A 23,969-nucleotide genomic window follows, 5' to 3' on the forward strand; every position below is an offset into this window, starting at 1 on the left:
TACTCTACTCTCCGTGTACCCCGTGTGACACCATTATATCCCTGCGTCCTCTACTCCCCGTGTACCCCGTGTGACACCATTATATCCCTGCGTCCTCTACCCTCCGTGTACCCCGTGTGACACCATTATATCCCTGCGTCCTCTACTCCCCGTGTACCCCGTGTGACACCATTATATCCCTGCATCCTCTACTCCCCGTGTACCCCGTGTGACACCATTATATCCCTGCGTCCTCTACTACCCGTGTACCCCGTGTGACACCATTATATCCCTGCATCCTCTACTCCCCGTGTACCCCGTGTGACACCATTATATCCCTGTGTCCTCTACTCCCCGTGTACCCCGTGTGACACCATTATATCCCTGCGTCCTCTACTCCCCGTGTACCCCGTGTGACACCATTATATCCCTGCGTCCTCTACTCCCCGTGTACCCCGTGTGACACCATTATATCCCTGCGTCCTCTACTCCCCGTGTACCCCGTGTGACACCATTATATCCCTGCGTCCTCTACTCCCCATGTACCCCGTGTGACACCATTATATAGCTGTGTCCTCTACTCCCCGTGTACCCCATGTGACACCATTATATCCCTGCGTCCTCTACTCCCCGTGTACCCCGTGTGACACCATTATATCCCTGCGTCCTCTACTCCCCGTGTACCCCGTGTGACACCATTATATCCCTGCGTCCTCTACTTCCCGTGTACCCCGTGTGACACCATTATATCCCTGCGTCCTCTACTCCCCGTGTACCCCGTGTGACACCATTATATCCCTGCGTCCTCTACTGCTCGTGTACCCCATGTGACACCATTATATCCCTGCATCCTCTACTCCCCGTGTACCCCGTGTGACACCATTATATCCCTGTGTCCCCTACTCCCCGTGTACCCCAGGTGACACCATTATATCCCTGCATCCTCTACTCCCCGTGTACCCCGTGTGACACCATTATATACCTGCGTCCTCTACTCCCCGTGTACCCCATGTGACACTATTATATCCCTGTGTCCTCTACTCCCCGTGTACCCCGTGTGACACCATTATATCCCTGTGTCCTCTTCTCCCCATGTACCCCGTGTGACACCATTATATCCCTGCATCCTCTACTCCCCGTGTACCCCGTGTGACACCATTATATCCCTGCGTCCTCTACTCCCCGTATACCCCGTGTGACACCATTATATCCCTGTGTCCTCTACTCCCCGTGTACCCCGTGTGACACCATTATATCCCTGCGTCCTCTACTCCCCGTGTACCCCGTGTGACACCATTATATCCCTGCGTCCTCTTCTCCCCGTGTACCCTGTGTGACACCATTATATAGCTGTGTCCTCTACTCCCCGTGTACCCCGTGTGACACCATTATATCCCTGCGTCCTCTACTCCCCGTGTACCCCGTGTGACACCATTATATCCCTGCGTCCTCTACTCCCCGTGTACCCCGTGTGACACCATTATATCCCTGCATCCTCTACTCCCCGTGTACCCCGTGTGACACCATTATATCCCTGCGTCCTCTACTCCCCGTGTACCCCGTGTGACACCATTATATCCCTGCGTCCTCTACTTCCCGTGTACCCCGTGTGACACCATTATATCCCTGCGTCCTCTACTCCCCGTGTACCCCGTGTGACACCATTATATCCCTGCGTCCTCTACTGCTCGTGTACCCCGTGTGACACCATTATATCCCTGCATCCTCTACTCCCCGTGTACCCCGTGTGACACCATTATATCCCTGTGTCCCCTACTCCCCGTGTACCCCAGGTGACACCATTATATCCCTGTGTCCTCTTCTCCCCATGTACCCCGTGTGACACCATTATATCCCTGCATCCTCTACTCCCCGTGTACCCCGTGTGACACCATTATATCCCTGCGTCCTCTACTCCCCGTGTACCCCGTGTGACACCATTATATCCCTGCGTCCTCTACTGCCTGTGTACCCCGTGTGACACCATTATATACCTGCGTCCTCTTCTCCCCGTGTACCCCGTGTGACACCATTATATCCCTGCGTCATCTACTCCCCGTGTACCCCGTGTGACACCATTATATCCCTGCGTCATCTACTCCCCGTGTACCCCGTGTGACACCATTATATCCCTGCGTCCTCTACTCCCCGTGTACCCCGTGTGACACCATTATATCCCTGCGTCCTCTACTCCCTGTGTACCTTGTGTGACGCCATTATATCCCTGCGTCCTCTACTCCCCATGTACCCCGTGTGAAACCATTATATCCCTGCGTCCTCTACTCCCCGTGTACCCCGTGTGACACCATTATATCCCTGCGTCCTCTTCTCCCCGTGTACCCTGTGTGACACCATTATATAGCTGTGTCCTCTACTCCCCGTGTACCCCGTGTGACACCATTATATCCCTGCAACCTCTACTCCCCGTGTACCCCGTGTGACACCATTATATCCCTGCGTCCTCTACTCCCCGTGTACCCCGTGTGACACCATTATATCCCTGCGTCCTCTACTCCCCGTGTACCCCGTGTGACACCATTATATCCCTGCGTCCTCTACTCCCCGTGTACCCCGTGTGACACCATTATATCCCTGCGTCCTCTACTCCCCGTGTACCCCGTGTGACACCATTATATCCCTGCGTCCTCTACTCCCCGTGTACCCCGTGTGACACCATTATATCCCTGCGTCCTCTACTCCCCGTGTACCCCGTGTGACACCATTATATCCCTGCGTCCTCTACTCCCCGTGTACCCCGTGTGACACCATTATATCCCTGCATCCTCTACTCCCCGTGTACCCCGTGTGACACCATTATATCCCTGCGTCCTCTACTCCCCGTGTACCCCGTGTGACACCATTATATCCCTGCGTCCTCTACTCCCCGTGTACCCCGTGTGACACCATTATATCCCTGCGTCCTCTACTCCCCGTGTACCCCGTGTGACACCATTATATCCCTGCGTCCTCTACGCCCCATGTACCCCGTGTGACACCATTATATCCCTGCACCCCGTGTACTCCCCATGTATCCCGTGTGACACCATTATATCCCTGTGTCATCTACTCCCCGTGTACCCAGTGTGACACCATTATATCCCTGCATCCTCTACTCCCCGTGTACCCCATGTGACACCATTATATCCCTGCATCCTCTTCTCCCCATGTATCCCGTGTGACACCATTATATCCCTGCGTCCTCTACTCCCCGTGTACCCCGTGTGACACCATTATATCCCTGCGTCCTCTACTCCCCGTGTACCCCGTGTGACACCATTATATCCCTGCGTCCTCTACTCCCCGTGTACCCCGTGTGACACCATTATATCCCTGCGTCCTCTACTCCCCATGTACCCCGTGTGACACCATTATATCCCTGCACCCCGTGTACTCCCCATGTATCCCGTGTGACACCATTATATCCCTGTGTCATCTACTCCCCGTGTACCCAGTGTGACACCATTATATCCCTGCATCCTCTACTCCCCGTGTACCCCATGTGACACCATTATATCCCTGCATCCTCTTCTCCCCATGTATCCCGTGTGACACCATTATATCCCTGCGTCCTCTACTCCCTGTGTACCCCGTGTGACACCATTATATCCCTGCATCCTCTTCTCCCCGTGTACCCTGTGTGACACCATTATATCCCTGAGTACTCTACTCTCCGTGTACCCCGTGTGACACCATTATATCCCTGCGTCCTCTACTCCCCGTGTACCCCGTGTGACACCATTATATCCCTGCGTTCTCTACCCTCCGTGTACCCCGTGTGACACCATTATATCCCTGCGTCCTCTACTCCCCGTGTACCCCGTGTGACACCATTATATCCCTGCGTCCTCTACTCCCCGTGTACCCCGTGTGACACCATTATATCCCTGCGTCCTCTACTCCCCGTGTACCCCGTGTGACACCATTATATCCCTGCATCCTCTACTCCCCGTGTACCCCGTGTGACACCATTATATCCCTGTGTCCTCTACTCCCCGTGTACCCCGTGTGACTCCATTATATCCCTGCGCCCCGTGTACTGCCTGTGTACCACCATTATATCCCTGTGTCCTCTACTCCCCATGTACCACCATTATATCCCTGCGTCCTCTACTCCCCGTGTACCCCGTGTGACACCATTATATCCCTGCGTCCTCTACTCCCCGTGTACCCCGTGTGACACCATTATATCCCTGCGTCCTCTACTCCCCGTGTACCCCGTGTGACACCATTATATCCCTGCACCCCGTGTACTCCCCATGTATCCCGTGTGACACCATTATATCCCTGTGTCATCTACTCCCCGTGTACCCAGTGTGACACCATTATATCCCTGCATCCTCTACTCCCCGTGTACCCCATGTGACACCATTATATCCCTGCATCCTCTTCTCCCCATGTATCCCGTGTGACACCATTATATCCCTGCGTCCTCTACTCCCCGTGTACCCCGTGTGACACCATTATATCCCTGCGTCCTCTACTCCCCGTGTACCCCGTGTGACACCATTATATCCCTGTGTCCTCTACTCCCCGTGTACCCCGTGTGACACCATTATATCCCTGCGTCCTCTACTCCCCGTGTACCCCGTGTGACACCATTATATCCCTGCGTCCTCTTCTCCCCGTGTACCCTGTGTGACACCATTATATAGCTGTGTCCTCTACTCCCCGTGTACCCCGTGTGACACCATTATATCCCTGAGTACTCTACTCTCCGTGTACCCCGTGTGACACCATTATATCCCTGCGTCCTCTACTCCCCGTGTACCCCGTGTGACACCATTATATCCCTGCGTCCTCTACCCTCCGTGTACCCCGTGTGACACCATTATATCCCTGCGTCCTCTACTCCCCGTGTACCCCGTGTGACACCATTATATCCCTGCATCCTCTACTCCCCGTGTACCCCGTGTGACACCATTATATCCCTGCGTCCTCTACTACCCGTGTACCCCGTGTGACACCATTATATCCCTGCATCCTCTACTCCCCGTGTACCCCGTGTGACACCATTATATCCCTGTGTCCTCTACTCCCCGTGTACCCCGTGTGACACCATTATATCCCTGCGTCCTCTACTCCCCGTGTACCCCGTGTGACACCATTATATCCCTGCGTCCTCTACTCCCCGTGTACCCCGTGTGACACCATTATATCCCTGCGTCCTCTACTCCCCGTGTACCCCGTGTGACACCATTATATCCCTGCGTCCTCTACTCCCCATGTACCCCGTGTGACACCATTATATAGCTGTGTCCTCTACTCCCCGTGTACCCCATGTGACACCATTATATCCCTGCGTCCTCTACTCCCCGTGTACCCCGTGTGACACCATTATATCCCTGCGTCCTCTACTCCCCGTGTACCCCGTGTGACACCATTATATCCCTGCGTCCTCTACTTCCCGTGTACCCCGTGTGACACCATTATATCCCTGCGTCCTCTACTCCCCGTGTACCCCGTGTGACACCATTATATCCCTGCGTCCTCTACTGCTCGTGTACCCCATGTGACACCATTATATCCCTGCATCCTCTACTCCCCGTGTACCCCGTGTGACACCATTATATCCCTGTGTCCCCTACTCCCCGTGTACCCCAGGTGACACCATTATATCCCTGCATCCTCTACTCCCCGTGTACCCCGTGTGACACCATTATATACCTGCGTCCTCTACTCCCCGTGTACCCCATGTGACACTATTATATCCCTGTGTCCTCTACTCCCCGTGTACCCCGTGTGACACCATTATATCCCTGTGTCCTCTTCTCCCCATGTACCCCGTGTGACACCATTATATCCCTGCATCCTCTACTCCCCGTGTACCCCGTGTGACACCATTATATCCCTGCGTCCTCTACTCCCCGTATACCCCGTGTGACACCATTATATCCCTGTGTCCTCTACTCCCCGTGTACCCCGTGTGACACCATTATATCCCTGCGTCCTCTACTCCCCGTGTACCCCGTGTGACACCATTATATCCCTGCGTCCTCTTCTCCCCGTGTACCCTGTGTGACACCATTATATAGCTGTGTCCTCTACTCCCCGTGTACCCCGTGTGACACCATTATATCCCTGAGTACTCTACTCTCCGTGTACCCCGTGTGACACCATTATATCCCTGCGTCCTCTACTCCCCGTGTACCCCGTGTGACACCATTATATCCCTGCGTCCTCTACCCTCCGTGTACCCCGTGTGACACCATTATATCCCTGCGTCCTCTACTCCCCGTGTACCCCGTGTGACACCATTATATAGCTGTGTCCTCTACTCCCCGTGTACCCCATGTGACACCATTATATCCCTGCGTCCTCTACTCCCCGTGTACCCCGTGTGACACCATTATATCCCTGCGTCCTCTACTCCCCGTGTACCCCGTGTGACACCATTATATCCCTGCGTCCTCTACTTCCCGTGTACCCCGTGTGACACCATTATATCCCTGCGTCCTCTACTCCCCGTGTACCCCGTGTGACACCATTATATCCCTGCGTCCTCTACTGCTCGTGTACCCCATGTGACACCATTATATCCCTGCATCCTCTACTCCCCGTGTACCCCGTGTGACACCATTATATCCCTGTGTCCCCTACTCCCCGTGTACCCCAGGTGACACCATTATATCCCTGCATCCTCTACTCCCCGTGTACCCCGTGTGACACCATTATATACCTGCGTCCTCTACTCCCCGTGTACCCCATGTGACACTATTATATCCCTGTGTCCTCTACTCCCCGTGTACCCCGTGTGACACCATTATATCCCTGTGTCCTCTTCTCCCCATGTACCCCGTGTGACACCATTATATCCCTGCATCCTCTACTCCCCGTGTACCCCGTGTGACACCATTATATCCCTGCGTCCTCTACTCCCCGTATACCCCGTGTGACACCATTATATCCCTGTGTCCTCTACTCCCCGTGTACCCCGTGTGACACCATTATATCCCTGCGTCCTCTACTCCCCGTGTACCCCGTGTGACACCATTATATCCCTGCGTCCTCTTCTCCCCGTGTACCCTGTGTGACACCATTATATAGCTGTGTCCTCTACTCCCCGTGTACCCCGTGTGACACCATTATATCCCTGAGTACTCTACTCTCCGTGTACCCCGTGTGACACCATTATATCCCTGCGTCCTCTACTCCCCGTGTACCCCGTGTGACACCATTATATCCCTGCGTCCTCTACCCTCCGTGTACCCCGTGTGACACCATTATATCCCTGCGTCCTCTACTCCCCGTGTACCCCGTGTGACACCATTATATCCCTGCATCCTCTACTCCCCGTGTACCCCGTGTGACACCATTATATCCCTGCGTCCTCTACTACCCGTGTACCCCGTGTGACACCATTATATCCCTGCATCCTCTACTCCCCGTGTACCCCGTGTGACACCATTATATCCCTGTGTCCTCTACTCCCCGTGTACCCCGTGTGACACCATTATATCCCTGCGTCCTCTACTCCCCGTGTACCCCGTGTGACACCATTATATCCCTGCGTCCTCTACTCCCCGTGTACCCCGTGTGACACCATTATATCCCTGCGTCCTCTACTCCCCGTGTACCCCGTGTGACACCATTATATCCCTGCGTCCTCTACTCCCCGTGTACCCCGTGTGACACCATTATATACCTGCGTCCTCTACTCAACGTGTACCCCGCGTGACACCATTATATCCCTGCGTCCTCTACTCCCCGTGTACCCCGTGTGACACCATTATATCCCTGCGTCCTCTACTCCCCGTGTACCCCGTGTGACACCATTATATCCCTGCGTCCTCTTCTCCCCGTGTACCCCGTGTGACACCATTATATCCCTGCATCCTCTACTCCCCGTGTACCCCGTGTGACACCATTATATCCCTGTGTCCTCTACTCCCCGTGTTCCCCGTGTGACTCCATTATATCCCTGCGCCCCGTGTACTGCCTGTGTACCACCATTATATCCCTGTGTCCTCTACTCCCCATGTACCACCATTATATCCCTGTGTCCTCTACTCCCCATGTACCCCATGTACCACCATGATATCCCTGCGTCCTCTACTCCCCGTGTACCCCATGTGACACCATTATATCCCTGTGTCCTCTACTCCCCATGTACCCCATGTGACACCATTATATCCCTGTGTCCTCTACTCCCCATGTACCCCATGTGACACCATTATATCCCTGCGTCCTCTACTCCCCATGTACCATCACTGTGTCCTGATGCATAGAACTGTTTCCTTACAGATCCCAAGGATAACGTCGGCTATAGCTTCCTCACCCCGTGGATTGGTATGTAACATGGGGCTGGACAGTCATTGTATGTATTGTACCCGAGCGCCCAGATATATTGCTAAGTAGAAGCGTCATCCTATGTAACATCCTGCGCTGCGTGCCCGTGTATATACTGCAGTGTGCCCGTGTATTTACTGCAGTGTGCCCGTGTATTTACTGCAGTGTGCCCATGTATTTACTGCAGTGTGCCCGTGTATTTACTGCAGTGTGCCCGTGTATTTACTGCAGTGTGCCCATGTATTTACTGCAGTGTTCCCGTGTATTTACTGCGGTGTGCCCATGTATAAACTGCAGTGTGCCCATGTATAAACTGCAGTGTGCCCATGTATATACTGCAGTGTGCCCATGTAAATACTGCAGTGCGCCCGTGTATATACTGCAGTGTTCCCATGTAAATACTGTAGTGCGCCCGTGAATATACTGCGGTGTGCCCATGTATATACTGCTGTGTGCCCATGTATATACTGCGGTGTGCCCATGTATATACTGCTGCGTGCCCGTGTATATACTGCAGTGTGCCCATGTATTTACTGCAGTGTGCCCGTGTATTTACTGCGGTGTGCCCATGTATATACTGCAGTGTGCCCATGTATATACTGCAGTGTGCCCATGTATATACTGCAGTGTGCCCATGTATATACTGCAGTGTTCCCATGTAAATACTGTAGTGCGCCCGTGTATATACTGCGGTGTGCCCGTGTATATACTGCTGTGTGCCCATGTATATACTGCGGTGTGCCCATGTATATACTGCAGTGTGCCCATGTATTTACTGCAGTGTGCCCGTGTATTTACTGCAGTGTGCCCATGTATATACTGCAGTGTGCCCATGTATATACTGCAGTGTGCCCATGTATATACTGCAGTGTGCCCATGTATATACTGCAGTGTTCCTATGTAAATACTGTAGTGCGCCCGTGTATATACTGCGGTGTGCCCATGTATATACTGCTGTGTGCCCATGTATATACTGCGGTGTGCCCATGTATATACTGCGGTGTGCCCATGTATATACTGCGGTGTGCCCGTGTATACACTGTGGTGTGGCCATGTATTACTGCAGTGTGCCCATGTATATACTGCAGTGTGCCCGTGTATTACTGCAGTGTGCCTGTGTATATACTGCAGTGTGCCCGTGTATTAACTGCAGTGTGCCCATGTGTATATATACTGCAGTGTGCCCATGTGTTTATATACTGCAGTGTGCCCGTGTATATACTTTAGTGTCCCCGTGTATATACTGCAGTGTGCCTGTGTATATGCTTCAGTGGCTCATGTGTATATACTGCAGTGTGTCCGTGTATATACTGCAGTGTGTCCGTGTATATACTGCAGTGGCTCATGTGTATATGCTTCAGTGTCTCATGTGTTTATACTGCAGTGTGCCCATGTATATACTGCAGTTTTCCCATGTATTTACTGCAGTGTGCCCGTGTATACACTGCGGTGTGCCCGTGTATATATACTGCAGTGTGCCCGTGGATATGCTGCAGTGGCTCATGTGTATATGCTGCAGTGTGTCCGTGAAGTGGCTCATGTGTATATACTGCAGTGTGTAAGTGTACACTCTGCAGTGGCCCATGTACATATTGAAGTGGCGCATGTGTACCCTGCAGTGGCCTGTGGCTCAGTGTGCCCTGCAGTGGCCCGTGTATACCCTGCAGTGGCCCATGTATATATTGCTGTGGCCAGTGGCTCTGTGTACCCTGCAGTGGACAGTGTATATACTGTAGTGGCATACCTCCCAACTTTGTCAATATTAAAATAGGGACACGCGAGAGCCCGGAAAGGAGGCGTCGTGTATGTAAATTAGGGTGCGGCTTATGCAAATTAGGCCACACCCCCATTTTCGGTTGCCAATAGACGCTGTGTGCATGCGCACAGCGTCTATTCTGTCAGATTGGGGGGGACTCCCTACTGCCGACCCCCCTCCCCACGCAGCGGGACACTGCCAGCTGCAGGAGGGATGCGGGAACGTCCCCAAAAACCGGGACGTTCCCGCATTTAGCGGGACAGTTGGGAGGTATGCAGTGGCCTGTGGCTCTGTGGATTCAGTATTGAATCCCGGCGGTCGGGATCCCGGAGTTCAGAATCCCGACGCCGGAATCCCGACAGCCGAAATGACGACAAGGGGGGGACGTGGATCGCCCCCACTTGCGGGCACGCTGCGCTCGCCACGCAGCGGGCCCGTTGCCTCGCTACGCTCGGCACACTAATTTATTCTCCCTCCAGGGGTGTCGTGGACACCCCAGGAGGGAGAATGTGTCGGCATTTCGGCGGTCGGGATTCCGGCGTCGGGATTCTGAACGCCGGGATCCCGACCGCCGGGATTTTAACTGCATCCCGGCTCTGTGTACCCTGCAGAGGCCAGTGTATAAACTGCAGTGGCTCTGTGTACCCTGCAGAGGCCCGTGTATATACTGCAGTGGCTCTGTGTACCCTGCAGAGGCCCGTGTATATACTGCAGTGGCTCTGTGTACCCTGCAGAGGCCCGTGTATATACTGCAGTGGCTCTGTGTACCCTGCAGTGGCCAGTGTATATACTGCAGTGGCTCTGTGTACCCTGCAGAGGCCCGTGTATATACTGCAGTGGCTCTGTGTACCCTGCAGAGGCCCGTGTATATACTGCAGTGGCTCTGTGTACCCTGCAGTGGCCAGTGTATATACTGCAGAGGCTCTGTGTACCCTGCAGAGGCCCATGTATATACTGCAGTGGCTCTGTGTACCCTGCAGTGGCCAGTGTATATACTGCAGAGGCTCTGTGTACCCTGCATAGGCCCGTGTATATACTGCCGTGGCTCTGTGTACCCTGCAGAGGCCAGTGTATATACTGCCGTGGCTCTGTGTACCCTGCAGAGGCCAGTGTATATACTGCCGTGGCTCTGTGTACCCTGCAGAGGCCCGTGTATATACTGCAGTGGCTCTGTGTACACTGCAGAGGCCCGTGTATATACTGCAGTGGCTCTGTGTACCCTGCAGAGGCCCGTGTATATACTGCAGTGGCTCTGTGTACCCTGCAGAGGCCCGTGTATATACTGCAGTGGCTCTGTGTACCCTGCAGAGGCCCGTGTATATACTGCAGTGGCTCTGTGTACCCTGCAGAGGCCCGTGTATATACTGCAGTGGCTCTGTGTACCCTGCAGAGGCCCGTGTATACACTGCAGTGGCTCTGTGTACCCTGCAGAGGCCCGTGTATACACTGCAGTGGCTCTGTGTACCCTGCAGAGGCCCGTGTATACACTGCAGTGGCTCTGTGTACCCTGCAGAGGCCCGTGTATACACTGCAGTGGCTCTGTGTACCCTGCAGAGGCCCGTGTATACACTGCAGTGGCTCTGTGTACCCTGCAGAGGCCCGTGTATACACTGCAGTGGCTCTGTGTACCCTGCAGAGGCCCGTGTATACACTGCAGTGGCTCTGTGTACCCTGCAGAGGCATGTGTATATACGGCAGTGGCTCTGTGTACCCTGCAGAGGCCCGTGTATATACGGCAGTGGCTCTGAGTACCCTGCAGAGGCCCGTGTATACACTGCAGTGGCTCTGTGTACCCTGCAGAGGCCCGTGTATATACTGCAGTGGCTCTGTGTACCCTGAATTGGCCAGTGTATATACTGCAGTGGCTCTGTGTACCCTGCAGAGGCCAGTGTATATACTACAGTGGCTCTGTGTACGCTGCAGAGGCCAGTATATATACTGCAGAGGCTCTGTGTACCCTGCAGAGGCACGTGTATACACTGCAGTGGCTCTGTGTACCCTGCAGAGGCCCGTGTATATACTGCAGTGGCTCTGTGTACCCTGCAGAGGCTCTGTGTATATACTGCAGTAGCTCTGTGTACCCTGCAGAGGCCAGTGTATATACTGCAGTGGCTCTGTGTACCCTGCAGAGGCCAGTGTATATACTGCAGTGGCTCTGTGTACCCTGCAGAGGCCCGTGTATAAACAGCAGTGGCTCTGTGTACCCTGCAGAGGCCCGTGTATATCTGGCAGTGGCTCTGTGTACCCTGCAGAGGCCCGTGTATACACTGCAGTGGCTCTGTGTACCCTGCAGAGGTCTGTGTATATACGGCAGTGGCTCTGTACCCTGCAGAGGCCAGTGTATATACTGCAGTGGCTCTGTGTACCCTGCAGAGGCCAGTGTATATACTGCAGTGGCTCTGTGTACCCTGCAGAGGCCCGTGTATATATGGCAGTGGCTCTGTGTACCCTGCAGTAGCTCTGTGTACCCTGCAGAGGCCAGTGTATATACTGCAGTGGCTCTGTGTACCCTGCAGAGGCCCGTGTATATACTGCAGAGGCCCGTGTATATACTGCAGTTGCTCTGTGTTCCCTGCAGACGCCGGTGTATATACTGCAGTGGCTCTGTGTACCCTGCAGAGGCCCGTGTATATACTGCAGTGGCTCTGTGTACCCTGCAGTGGCCAGTGTATATACTGCCGTGGCTCTGTGTACCCTGCAGAGGCCCGTGTATATACTGCCGTGGCTCTGTGTACCCTGCAGAGGCCAATGTATATACTGCCGTGGCTCTGTGTACCCTGCAGAGGCCAGTGTATATACTGCCGTGGCTCTGTGTACCCTGCAGAGGCCCGTGTATATACTGCAGTGGCTCTGTGTACCCTGCAGAGGCCAGTGTATATACTGCAGTGGCTCTGTGTACCCTGCAGAGGCCCGTGTATATACTGCAGTGGCTCTGTGTACCCTGCAGAGGCCCGTGTATATACTGCAGTGGCTCTGTGTACCCTGCAGAGGCCCGTGTATACACTGCAGTGGCTCTGTGTACCCTGCAGAGGCCCGTGTATACACTGCAGTGGCTCTGTGTACCCTGCAGAGGCCCGTGTATACACTGCAGTGGCTCTGTGTACCCTGCAGAGGCCCGTGTATACACTGCAGTGGCTCTGTGTACCCTGCAGAGGCCCGTGTATACACTGCAGTGGCTCTGTGTACCCTGCAGAGGCCCGTGTATACACTGCAGTGGCTCTGTGTACCCTGCAGAGGTCCGTGTATACATTGCAGTGGCTCTGTGTACCCTGCAGAGGCCCGTGTATACACTGCAGTGGCTCTGTGTACCCTGCAGAGGCCCGTGTATACACGGCAGTGGCTCTGTGTACCCTGCAGAGGCCCGTGTATAAACGGCAGTGGCTCTGTGTACCCTGCAGAGGCCCGTGTATATACTGCAGTGGCTCTGTGTACCCTGCAGAGGCCCGTGTATATACTGCAGTGGCTCTGTGTACCCTGAATTGGCCAGTGTATATACTGCAGTGGCTCTGTGTACCCTGCAGAGGCCAGTGTATATACTGCAGTGGCTCTGTGTACCCTGCAGAGGCCAGTGTATATACTGCAGAGGCTCTGTGTACCCTGCAGAGGCCCGTGTATACACTGCAGTGGCTCTGTGTACCCTGCAGAGGCCCGTGTATACACTGCAGTGGCTCTGTGTACCCTGCAGAGGCTCTGTGTATATACTGCAGTGGCTCTGTGTACCCTGCAGAGACCAGTGTATATACTGCAGTGGCTCTGTGTACCCTGCAGAGGCCAGTGTATATACTGCAGTGGCTCTGTGTACCCTGCAGAGGCCCGTGTATATACGGCAGTGGCTCTGTGTACCCTGCAGAGGCCCGTGTATATACTGCAGTGGCTCTGTGTACCCTGCAGAGGCCCGTGTATATACTGCAGTGGCTCTGTGTACCCTGCAGAGGCCCGTGTATATACTGCAGTGGCTCTGTGTACCCTGCAGTGACTCTGTGTATACACTGTATATGTAGCATATTTTGGCTGCTACGCTTATCTCCTAACTATGGAATTAGAAATGTACTAAGGAACACTCACAGGACCCTATTGGGGGTGATAATGGGAAAGTGCAACATCGTCAGTATCTCATGTGGTCCCCCTACATAACTTTTTGGGGAAACTATATATTTGGTTGTAACCCCCAAATACGCATTGCCGGGGGGGGGATACCCCACAAATAGGCTTCTTATAACCTTATCTGTGCCTATATGAATGCAAAGCCACATGGGGAAATTTACTGAGATGGGAGTTCTATTTCATATGGGATGTTGCTATGGGCAATAAATAAGAAGTAGATTCTGATTGGTTGCTCGTAGCAACATCCCATGTGAATGAGAGCTCCCATCTTAAATTTCACCCATAAAGTGATCATAAATAGAACCATAGAAAGTGCCGGGTCCCTATCTGATTCCGTGTGAGGACGACTTCCCACCTGGAGCTGTGTGGCCGGGGAGTTATGTGACACCCCAGAGTGAGCCACCTGGAGCTGTGTGGCCGGGGAGTTATGTGACACCCCAGAGTGAGCCACCTGGAGCTGTGTGGCCGGGGAGTTATGTGACACCCCAGAGTGAGCCACCTGGAGCTGTGTGGCCGGGAAGTTATGTGACACCCCACACCTATACGGGAGTTGGTGGTTCCTCACAGTCTCATTTGAAGCATGTGGGACCATGGAAGTAAGGTGCGCCGGGAGGATGCTACTACTTCACCACGAGGAGCTGGGAGCCAGACCAAAATGATTCCAGGCCTAATACTGAGGGCTACAGCCACGTCCAAAGTTCCCCATCTCTCCCATATCCCTGATGTATGTGCCATGTGACTTCCCCTTTGTTGTGGGACAGGAGATTGTATCATGGTCCAGGTCTTCAGAGGAATAGTTATTTCAGTGACCACGGACTGAGGTGTCCAAGAAATCACATGACAGTCTGTATAAGGGTCTCTCTGGGTGAGTCGGCCAGACCAGATGGGTGAAGGGTCTGAGTGTGGTCTGCATTAGTCCTGGGAGAACCACTTGTGGTAGGACTATAGATACAGTGTGAGTTATTGTGTTGGTATAGTGCCCTAATAAACTGACCTGACCATGTGTAGTCTAATGGCCAACATCCTGTGGGCTTGTACTATGCAACCCCAGCCCCCCAGTGACTGGCAGAACTACCAGTGCCCTGTAATCAGCATTTAGCTTGTATATGCCTAGTGCACGTTAGTCACTGAAAGCAAAGCTGTGATTGGCTGCTACGGCATTAATGTAGACTGGCTCCTGTAAGCAATGTTAGCCAATAATTGTGAATATATCTAATTAATATCCAGCCCAAGGCCCTGTTCTGCCCTAAATACTATGTCTGTGTCCTCAGGGAAGGGGCTGCTGGTGTTATCGGGACAGAAGTGGTTCCAGCACCGCAAGCTGCTGACTCCGGCCTTCCACTACGATGTCCTGAAGCCGTATATCCGGCTGATGTCAGACTGCACCAACACCATGCTGGTAAGAAGAGAATGTATTGTGCCAGCCCCAGAAGTAGGGACCTGTTATGGTTATTGCCTTAAAGCACTGGGATTGGAATCCTGTAGATATATTTCTTGTTGCCTCCTTATGAAGCTTTTCTCTGCCAGCATTGGTGGTGCTGGGAAGGAGGATGGCACATTGGAGGAATCAGACATAAACCATTAATGACCTACAGTGATCCATTTTGTGACTCTCCTGGGCAGTTTAACTCATTTCAGTGGTCAGGCTCCTGGGTAATGACTTGAGACAGCAAGCTAGGTGAGTGCAAGGGATGATGGGCTTAGGGATGAGGGGATAGAGATGGGATCTTGTACCGTATGAAGACACATCTGTGTATATGTAACTGACAGGAGTCAGGGGATAGCGGTATGCAAAGGTGGCAATTGCTTGGTGACCATTTGCCCTCCTCCATGGACTTCATGTACCCTAACAATATTGGAATATTCCCACCGGACATGGCACTGCGTCATCAGTCCCAAGTTCTACAGAACTGATTTGATAAGCGTTCTGGAGAGATCTAATGGATAGAGTGGCCACCAAGTTCGTCCAGCATAAACCCAACTGAGCATTTATGGGACATAGCAGAGAGGTCCATAAGCACCCAAGATCATGTACCTACACATGTAAGGAGTTGGGAAGCTAACCAGCCGGCGTGGACCACACCTCTCCAGATATTATCTATCCACTTGTGGACTCAATTCCACGTCAACTGCACACTCTTCGTTGGGTTAGAGGAGGTCCTTCACAAGACTAGGCACTTATCCCTTGACTATAGGCACTTCAAACTACTTACTGTAAGTTAACAGCTGACATGCTGGCCAAACTATCGCTTTTCCCATAGATATATGCACGTATGGTCCTAAAACTTGTTACTACTAGCTAGTTATACATTCTATTAAACAGAATTGTCAGCTAGAGGTCTAGAACCTCCAAAGTTGTAACACCTTGCATCTTGTGTAGGACACATGGGAGAGGCAGATCCCAGATGGGAAGCCCATGGAACTCTTCCATTACGTCAGCCTCATGACTCTGGACACCATCATGAAATGCGCCTTCAGTTATGAGAGCAACTGCCAGAAGGACAGGTTGGTACATGGTAGGCACTTAGTGCTACTAGTACAGTGCCATACCAGGGCAGTGATGCTCTAGTGACCTCTCACCAGCAAACACAGGGTGAGCACAGCACATGGGTGTTATGGACAGCCAGTCAAGGCCTCAGCAGGATCTGACTTCTTACCATTGATATATACAGTATATATATTGGCTGCAAGTTCCATCCAGTGACTGTTCTCTGCCATGTCCATGTGGCCGTGTACTGCTGGGACTGTTATGTTCTCAGCCATGTCCATGGTGGCTGCGTACTGAGAATGAGTACATATTTCTGTATCCTTTCTGTGCAGTGAGAATGACTAAATCAGTGCTGTGTATGAGCTGTCCTACCTGGTGGAACACAGGTCCCGCACTTACCACCTAGTGTCCATAATGGGGTACTGCACCCACATACTTGTACTGATACTTCTGTGTCCTTTCTGTGCAGTGAGAATGACTAAATCAGGGCTGTGTATGAGCTGTCCTACCTGGTGGAACACAGGTCCCGCACTTACCACCTAGTGTCCATAATGGGGTACAGCACCCACATACTTGTACTGATACTTCTGTGTCCTCTCTGTGCAGTGAGAATGAGTACATCAGTGCTGTGTATGAGCTGTCCTACCTGGTGGAACACAGGTCCTGCACTTACCCCCTAGTGTCCATAATGGGGTACTGCACCCACATACTTGTACTGATACTTCTGTGTCCTCTCTGTGCAGTGAGAATGAGTACATCAGTGCTGTGTATGAGCTGTCCTACCTGGTGGAACACAGGTCCCGCACTTACCCCCTAGTGTCCATAATGGGGTACTGCACCCACATACTTGTACTGATACTTCTGTGTCCTCTCTGTGCAGTGAGAGTGAGTACATCAGTGCTGTGTATGAGATGTCCTACCTGGTGGAACACAGGTCCCGCACTTACCCCCTAGTGTCCATAATGGGGTACTACACCCACATACTTGTACTGATACTTCTGTGTCCTCTCTGTGCAGTGAGAGTGAGTACATCAGTGCTGTGTTTGAGATGTCCTACCTGGTGGAACACAGGTCCCGCACTTACCACCTAGTGTCCATAATGGGGTACTGCACCCACATACTTGTACTGATACTTCTGTGTCCTCTCTGTGCAGTCAGAATGAGAACATCAGTGCTGTGTATGAGCTGTCCTACCTCGTGGAATACAGGTCCCGCACTTACCCCCTAGTGTCCATAACACCCACATACTTGTACTGATACTTCTGTGTCCTCTCTGTGCAGTGAGAATGAGTACATCAGTGCTGTGTATGAGCTGTCCTACCTGGTGGAACACAGGTCCCGCACTTACCCCCTAGTGTCCATAATGGGGTACTGCACCCACATACTTGTACTGATACTTCTATGTCCTCTCTGTGCAGTGAGAATGAGTACATCAGTGCTGTGTATGAGCTGTCCTACCTCGTGGAATACTGGTCCCGCACTTACCCCCTAGTGTCCATAATGGGGTACTGCACCCACATACTTGTACTGATACTTCTGTGTCCTCTCTGTGCAGTCAGAATGAGTACATCAGTGCTGTGTATGAGCTGTCCTACCTCGTGGAATACAGGTCCCGCACTTACCCCCTAGTGTCCATAATGGGGTATAGCACCTACATACTTGTACTGATACTTCTGTGTCCTCTCTGTGCAGTGAGAATGAGTACATCAGTGCTGTGTATGAGCTGTCCTACCTGGTGGAACACAGGTCCTGCACTTACCCCCTAGTGTCCATAATGGGGTACTGCACCCACATACTTGTACTGATACTTCTGTGTCCTCTCTGTGCAGTCAGAATGAGTACATCAGTGCTGTGTATGAGCTGTCCTACCTCGTGGAATACAGGTCCCGCACTTACCCCCTAGTGTCCATAATGGGGTACAGCACCCACATACTTGTACTGATACTTCTGTGTCCTCTCTGTGCAGTGAGAATGAGTACATCAGTGCTGTGTATGAGCTGTCCTACCTGGTGGAACACAGGTCCCGCACTTACCCCCTAGTGTCCATAATGGGGTACTGCACCCACATACTTGTACTAATACTTCTATGTCCTCTCTGTGCAGTGAGAATGAGTACATCAGTGCTGTGTATGAGCTGTCCTACCTCGTGGAATACAGGTCCCGCACTTACCCCCTAGTGTCCATAATGGGGTACTGCACCCACATACTTGTACTGATACTTCTGTGTCCTCCCTGTGCAGTTTGAATAAGTACATCAGTGCTGTGTATGAGATATCCTACCTGGTGGAACACAGGTCCCGCACTTACCCCCTAGTGTCCATAATGGGGTACTGCACCCACATACTTGTACTGATACTTCTGTGTCCTCTCTGTGCAGTGAGAGTGAGTACATCAGTGCTGTGTATGAGCTGTCCTACCTGGTGGAACACAGGTCCCGCACTTACCCCCTAGTGTCCATAATGGGGTACTGCACCCACATACTTGTACTGATACTTCTGTGTCCTCTCTGTGCAGTCAGAATGAGTACATCAGTGCTGTGTATGAGCTGTCCTACCTGGTGGAACACAGGTCCCGCACTTACCCCCTAGTGTCCATAATGGGGTACTGCGCACACATACTTGTGCTGATACTTCGGTGTCCTTTCTTTGCAGTAAAAGTGAGTACATCAGTGCTGTGTATGAGCTGTCCTACCTGGTGGAACACAGGTCCCGCACTTACCACCTAGTGTCCATAATGGGGTACTGCACCCACATACTTGTACTGATACTTCTGTGTCCTCTCTGTGCCGTTAGAATTAGTACATCAGTGCTGTGTATGAGCTGTCCTACCTGGTGGAACATAGGTCCAGCACTTACCCCCTAGTGTCCGTAATGGGGTACTACACCCACATACTTGTATTGATACTTTTGTCTCCTCTCTGTGCAGTGAGAATGAGTACATCAGTGCTGTGTATGAGCTGTCCTACCTGGTGGAACACAGGTCGCACACTTACCCCCTAGTGTCCATAATGGGGTACTGCACCCACATACTTGAACTGATACTTCCGTGTCCTCTCTGTGCAGTGAGAGTGAGTACATCAGTGCTGTGCATGAGCTGTCCTACCTGGTGGAACACAGGTCGCGCACTTACCCCCTAGTGTCCATAATGGGGTACTGCACCCACATACTTGTACTGATACTTCTGTGTCCTCTCTGTGCAGTGAGAGTGAGTACATCAGTGCTGTGCATGAGCTGTCCTACCTGGTGGAACACAGGTCCCGCACTTATCCCCTAGTGTCCATAATGGGGTACTGCACCCACATAATTGTACTGATACTTCTGTGTCCTCTCTGTGCAGTGAGAATGAGTACATCAGTGCTGTGTATGATCTGTCCTACCTGGTGGAACACAGGTCCCGCACTTACCCCCTAGTGTACATAATGGAGTACTGCACACACATACTTGTGCTGATACTTCGGTGTCCTTTCTTTGCAGTGAGAGTGAGTACATCAGTGCTGTGTATGAGCTGTCCTACCTGGTGGAACACAGGTCCCGCACTTACCCCCTAGTGTCCATAATGGGGTACTGCACCCACATACTTGTACTGATACTTCTGTGTCCTCTCTGTGCAGTGAGAGTGAGTACATCAGTGCTGTGTATGAGCTGTCCTACCTGGTGGAACACAGTTCCCGCACTTACCCCCTAGTGTCCATAATGGGGTACTGCACCCACATACTTGTACTGATACTTCTGTGTCCTCTCTGTGCAGTGAGAGTGAGTACATCAGTGCTGTGTATGAGATGTCCTACCTGGTGGAACACAGGTCCCGCACTTACCCCCTAGTGTCCATAATGGGGTACTACACCCACATACTTGTACTGATACTTCTGTGTCCTCTCTGTGCAGTGAGAGTGAGTACATCAGTGCTGTGTATAAGATGTCCTACCTGGTGGAACACAGGTCCCGCACTTACCACCTAGTGTCCATAATGGGGTACTGCACCCACATACTTGTACTGATACTTCTGTGTCCTCTCTGTGCAGTCAGAATGAGAACATCAGTGCTGTGTATGAGCTGTCCTACCTCGTGGAATACAGGTCCCGTACTTACCCCCTAGTGTCCATAATGGGGTACAGCACCCACATACTTGTACTGATACTTCTGTGTCCTCTCTGTGCAGTGAGAATGAGTACATCAGTGCTGTGTATGAGCTGTCCTACCTGGTGGAACACAGGTCCCGCACTTACCCCCTAGTGTCCATAATGGGGTACTGCACCCACATACTTGTACTGATACTTCTATGTCCTCTCTGTGCAGTGAGAATGAGTACATCAGTGCTGTGTATGAGCTGTCCTACCTCGTGGAATACTGGTCCCGCACTTACCCCCTAGTGTCCATAATGGGGTACTGCACCCACATACTTGTACTGATACTTCTGTGTCCTCTCTGTGCAGTCAGAATGAGTACATCAGTGCTGTGTATGAGCTGTCCTACCTCGTGGAATACAGGTCCCGCACTTACCCCCTAGTGTCCATAATGGGGTACTGCACCCACATACTTGTACTGATACTTCTGTGTCCTCTCTGTGCAGTGAGAGTGAGTACATCAGTGCTGTGTATGAGCTGTCCTACCTGGTGAAACACAGTTCCCGCACTTACCCCCTAGTGTCCATAATGGGGTACTGCACCCACATACTTGTACTGATACTTCTGTGTCCTCTCTGTGCAGTGAGAGTGAGTACATCAGTGCTGTGTATGAGATGTCCTACCTGGTGGAACACAGGTCCCGCACTTACCCCCTAGTGTCCATAATGGGGTACTACACCCACATACTTGTACTGATACTTCTGTGTCCTCTCTGTGCAGTGAGAGTGAGTACATCAGTGCTGTGTATGAGATGTCCTACCTGGTGGAACACAGGTCCCGCACTTACCACCTAGTGTCCATAATGGGGTACTGCACCCACATACTTGTACTGATACTTCTGTGTCCTCTCTGTGCAGTCAGAATGAGAACATCAGTGCTGTGTATGAGCTGTCCTACCTCGTGGAATACAGGTCCGGTACTTACCCCCTAGTGTCCATAATGGGGTACAGCACCCACATACTTGTACTGATACTTCTGTGTCCTCTCTGTGCAGTGAGAATGAGTACATCAGTGCTGTGTATGAGCTGTCCTACCTGGTGGAACACAGGTCCCGCACTTACCCCCTAGTGTCCATAATGGGGTACTGCACCCACATACTTGTACTGATACTTCTATGTCCTCTCTGTGCAGTGAGAATGAGTACATCAGTGCTGTGTATGAGCTGTCCTACCTCGTGGAATACTGGTCCCGCACTTACCCCCTAGTGTCCATAATGGGGTACTGCACCCACATACTTGTACTGATACTTCTGTGTCCTCTCTGTGCAGTCAGAATGAGTACATCAGTGCTGTGTATGAGCTGTCCTACCTCGTGGAATACAGGTCCCGCACTTACCCCCTAGTGTCCATAATGGGGTATAGCACCTACATACTTGTACTGATACTTCTGTGTCCTCTCTGTGCAGTGAGAATGAGTACATCAGTGCTGTGTATGAGCTGTCCTACCTGGTGGAACACAGGTCCTGCACTTACCCCCTAGTGTCCATAATGGGGTACTGCACCCACATACTTGTACTGATACTTCTGTGTCCTCTCTGTGCAGTCAGAATGAGTACATCAGTGCTGTGTATGAGCTGTCCTACCTCGTGGAATACAGGTCCCGCACTTACCCCCTAGTGTCCATAATGGGGTACAGCACCCACATACTTGTACTGATACTTCTGTGTCCTCTCTGTGCAGTGAGAATGAGTACATCAGTGCTGTGTATGAGCTGTCCTACCTGGTGGAACACAGGTACCGCACTTACCCCCTAGTGTCCATAATGGGGTACTACACCCACATACTTGTACTGATACTTCTATGTCCTCTCTGTGCAGTGAGAATGAGTACATCAGTGCTGTGTATGAGCTGTCCTACCTTGTGGAATACAGGTCCCGCACTTACCCCCTAGTGTCCATAATGGGGTACTGCACCCACATACTTGTACTGATACTTCTGTGTCCTCCCTGTGCAGTTTGAATAAGTACATCAGTGCTGTGTATGAGATATCCTACCTGGTGGAACACAGGTCCCGCACTTACCCCCTAGTGTCCATAATGGGGTACTGCACCCACATACTTGTACTGATACTTCTGTGTCCTCTCTGTGCAGTGAGAGTGAGTACATCAGTGCTGTGTATGAGCTGTCCTACCTCGTGGAACACAGGTCCCGCACTTACCCCCTAGTGTCCATAATGGGGTACTGCACCCACATACTTGTACTGATACTTCTGTGTCCTCTCTGTGCAGTCAGAATGAGTACATCAGTGCTGTGTATGAGCTGTCCTACCTGGTGGAACACAGGTCCCGCACTTACCCCCTAGTGTCCATAATGGGGTACTGCGCACACATACTTGTGCTGATACTTCGGTGTCCTTTCTTTGCAGTAAAAGTGAGTACATCAGTGCTGTGTATGAGCTGTCCTACCTGGTGGAACACAGGTCCCGCACTTACCACCTAGTGTCCATAATGGGGTACTGCACCCACATACTTGTACTGATACTTCTGTGTCCTCTCTGTGCCGTTAGAATTAGTACATCAGTGCTGTGTATGAGCTGTCCTACCTGGTGGAACATAGGTCCAGCACTTACCCCCTAGTGTCCGTAATGGGGTACTACACCCACATACTTGTATTGATACTTTTGTCTCCTCTCTGTGCAGTGAGAATGAGTACATCAGTGCTGTGTATGAGCTGTCCTACCTGGTGGAACACAGGTCGCGCACTTACCCCCTAGTGTCCATAATGGGGTACTGCACCCACATACTTGTACTGATACTTCCGTGTCCTCTCTGTGCAGTGAGAGTGAGTACATCAGTGCTGTGCATGAGCTGTCCTACCTGGTGGAACACAGGTCGCGCACTTACCCCCTAGTGTCCATAATGGGGTACTGCACCCACATACTTGTACTGATACTTCTGTGTCCTCTCTGTGCAGTGAGAGTGAGTACATCAGTGCTGTGCATGAGCTGTCCTACCTGGTGGAACACAGGTCCCGCACTTACCCCCTAGTGTCCATAATGGGGTACTGCACCCACATAATTGTACTGATACTTCTGTGTCCTCTCTGTGCAGTGAGAATGAGTACATCAGTGCTGTGTATGATCTGTCCTACCTGGTGGAACACAGGTTCCGCACTTACCCCCTAGTGTACATAATGGAGTACTGCACACACATACTTGTGCTGATACTTCGGTGTCCTTTCTTTGCAGTGAGAGTGAGTACATCAGTGCTGTGTATGAGCTGTCCTACCTGGTGG

The 23,969-nt window shown here is 52.0% G+C and overlaps 1 protein-coding gene across 2 annotated transcripts in view; it reads left to right on the plus strand.

Moving 5' to 3' along the window:
- LOC146026861 (cytochrome P450 4B1-like) overlaps window positions 1-23,969 on the plus strand; it is a 118,862-nt gene that overhangs the window by 37,784 nt on the left and 57,109 nt on the right. The window contains exons 3-5 of one of the 2 annotated variants that reach the window (XM_083157907.1): window positions 8,221-8,265; window positions 15,397-15,524; window positions 16,506-16,630. In XM_083157907.1, coding sequence (XP_083014033.1) covers window positions 8,221-8,265; window positions 15,397-15,524; window positions 16,506-16,630 — 298 coding nt within the window. The remainder of the gene's footprint in view (window positions 1-8,220; window positions 8,266-15,396; window positions 15,525-16,505; window positions 16,631-23,969) is intronic. The other variant, XM_083157908.1, reaches the window with a different exon arrangement.

This window comes from Crinia signifera, chromosome 8, assembly GCF_055691185.1.
Source record: "Crinia signifera chromosome 8, ASM5569118v1, whole genome shotgun sequence".
In the NCBI taxonomy this organism is placed as follows: domain Eukaryota; kingdom Metazoa; phylum Chordata; class Amphibia; order Anura; family Myobatrachidae; genus Crinia; species Crinia signifera.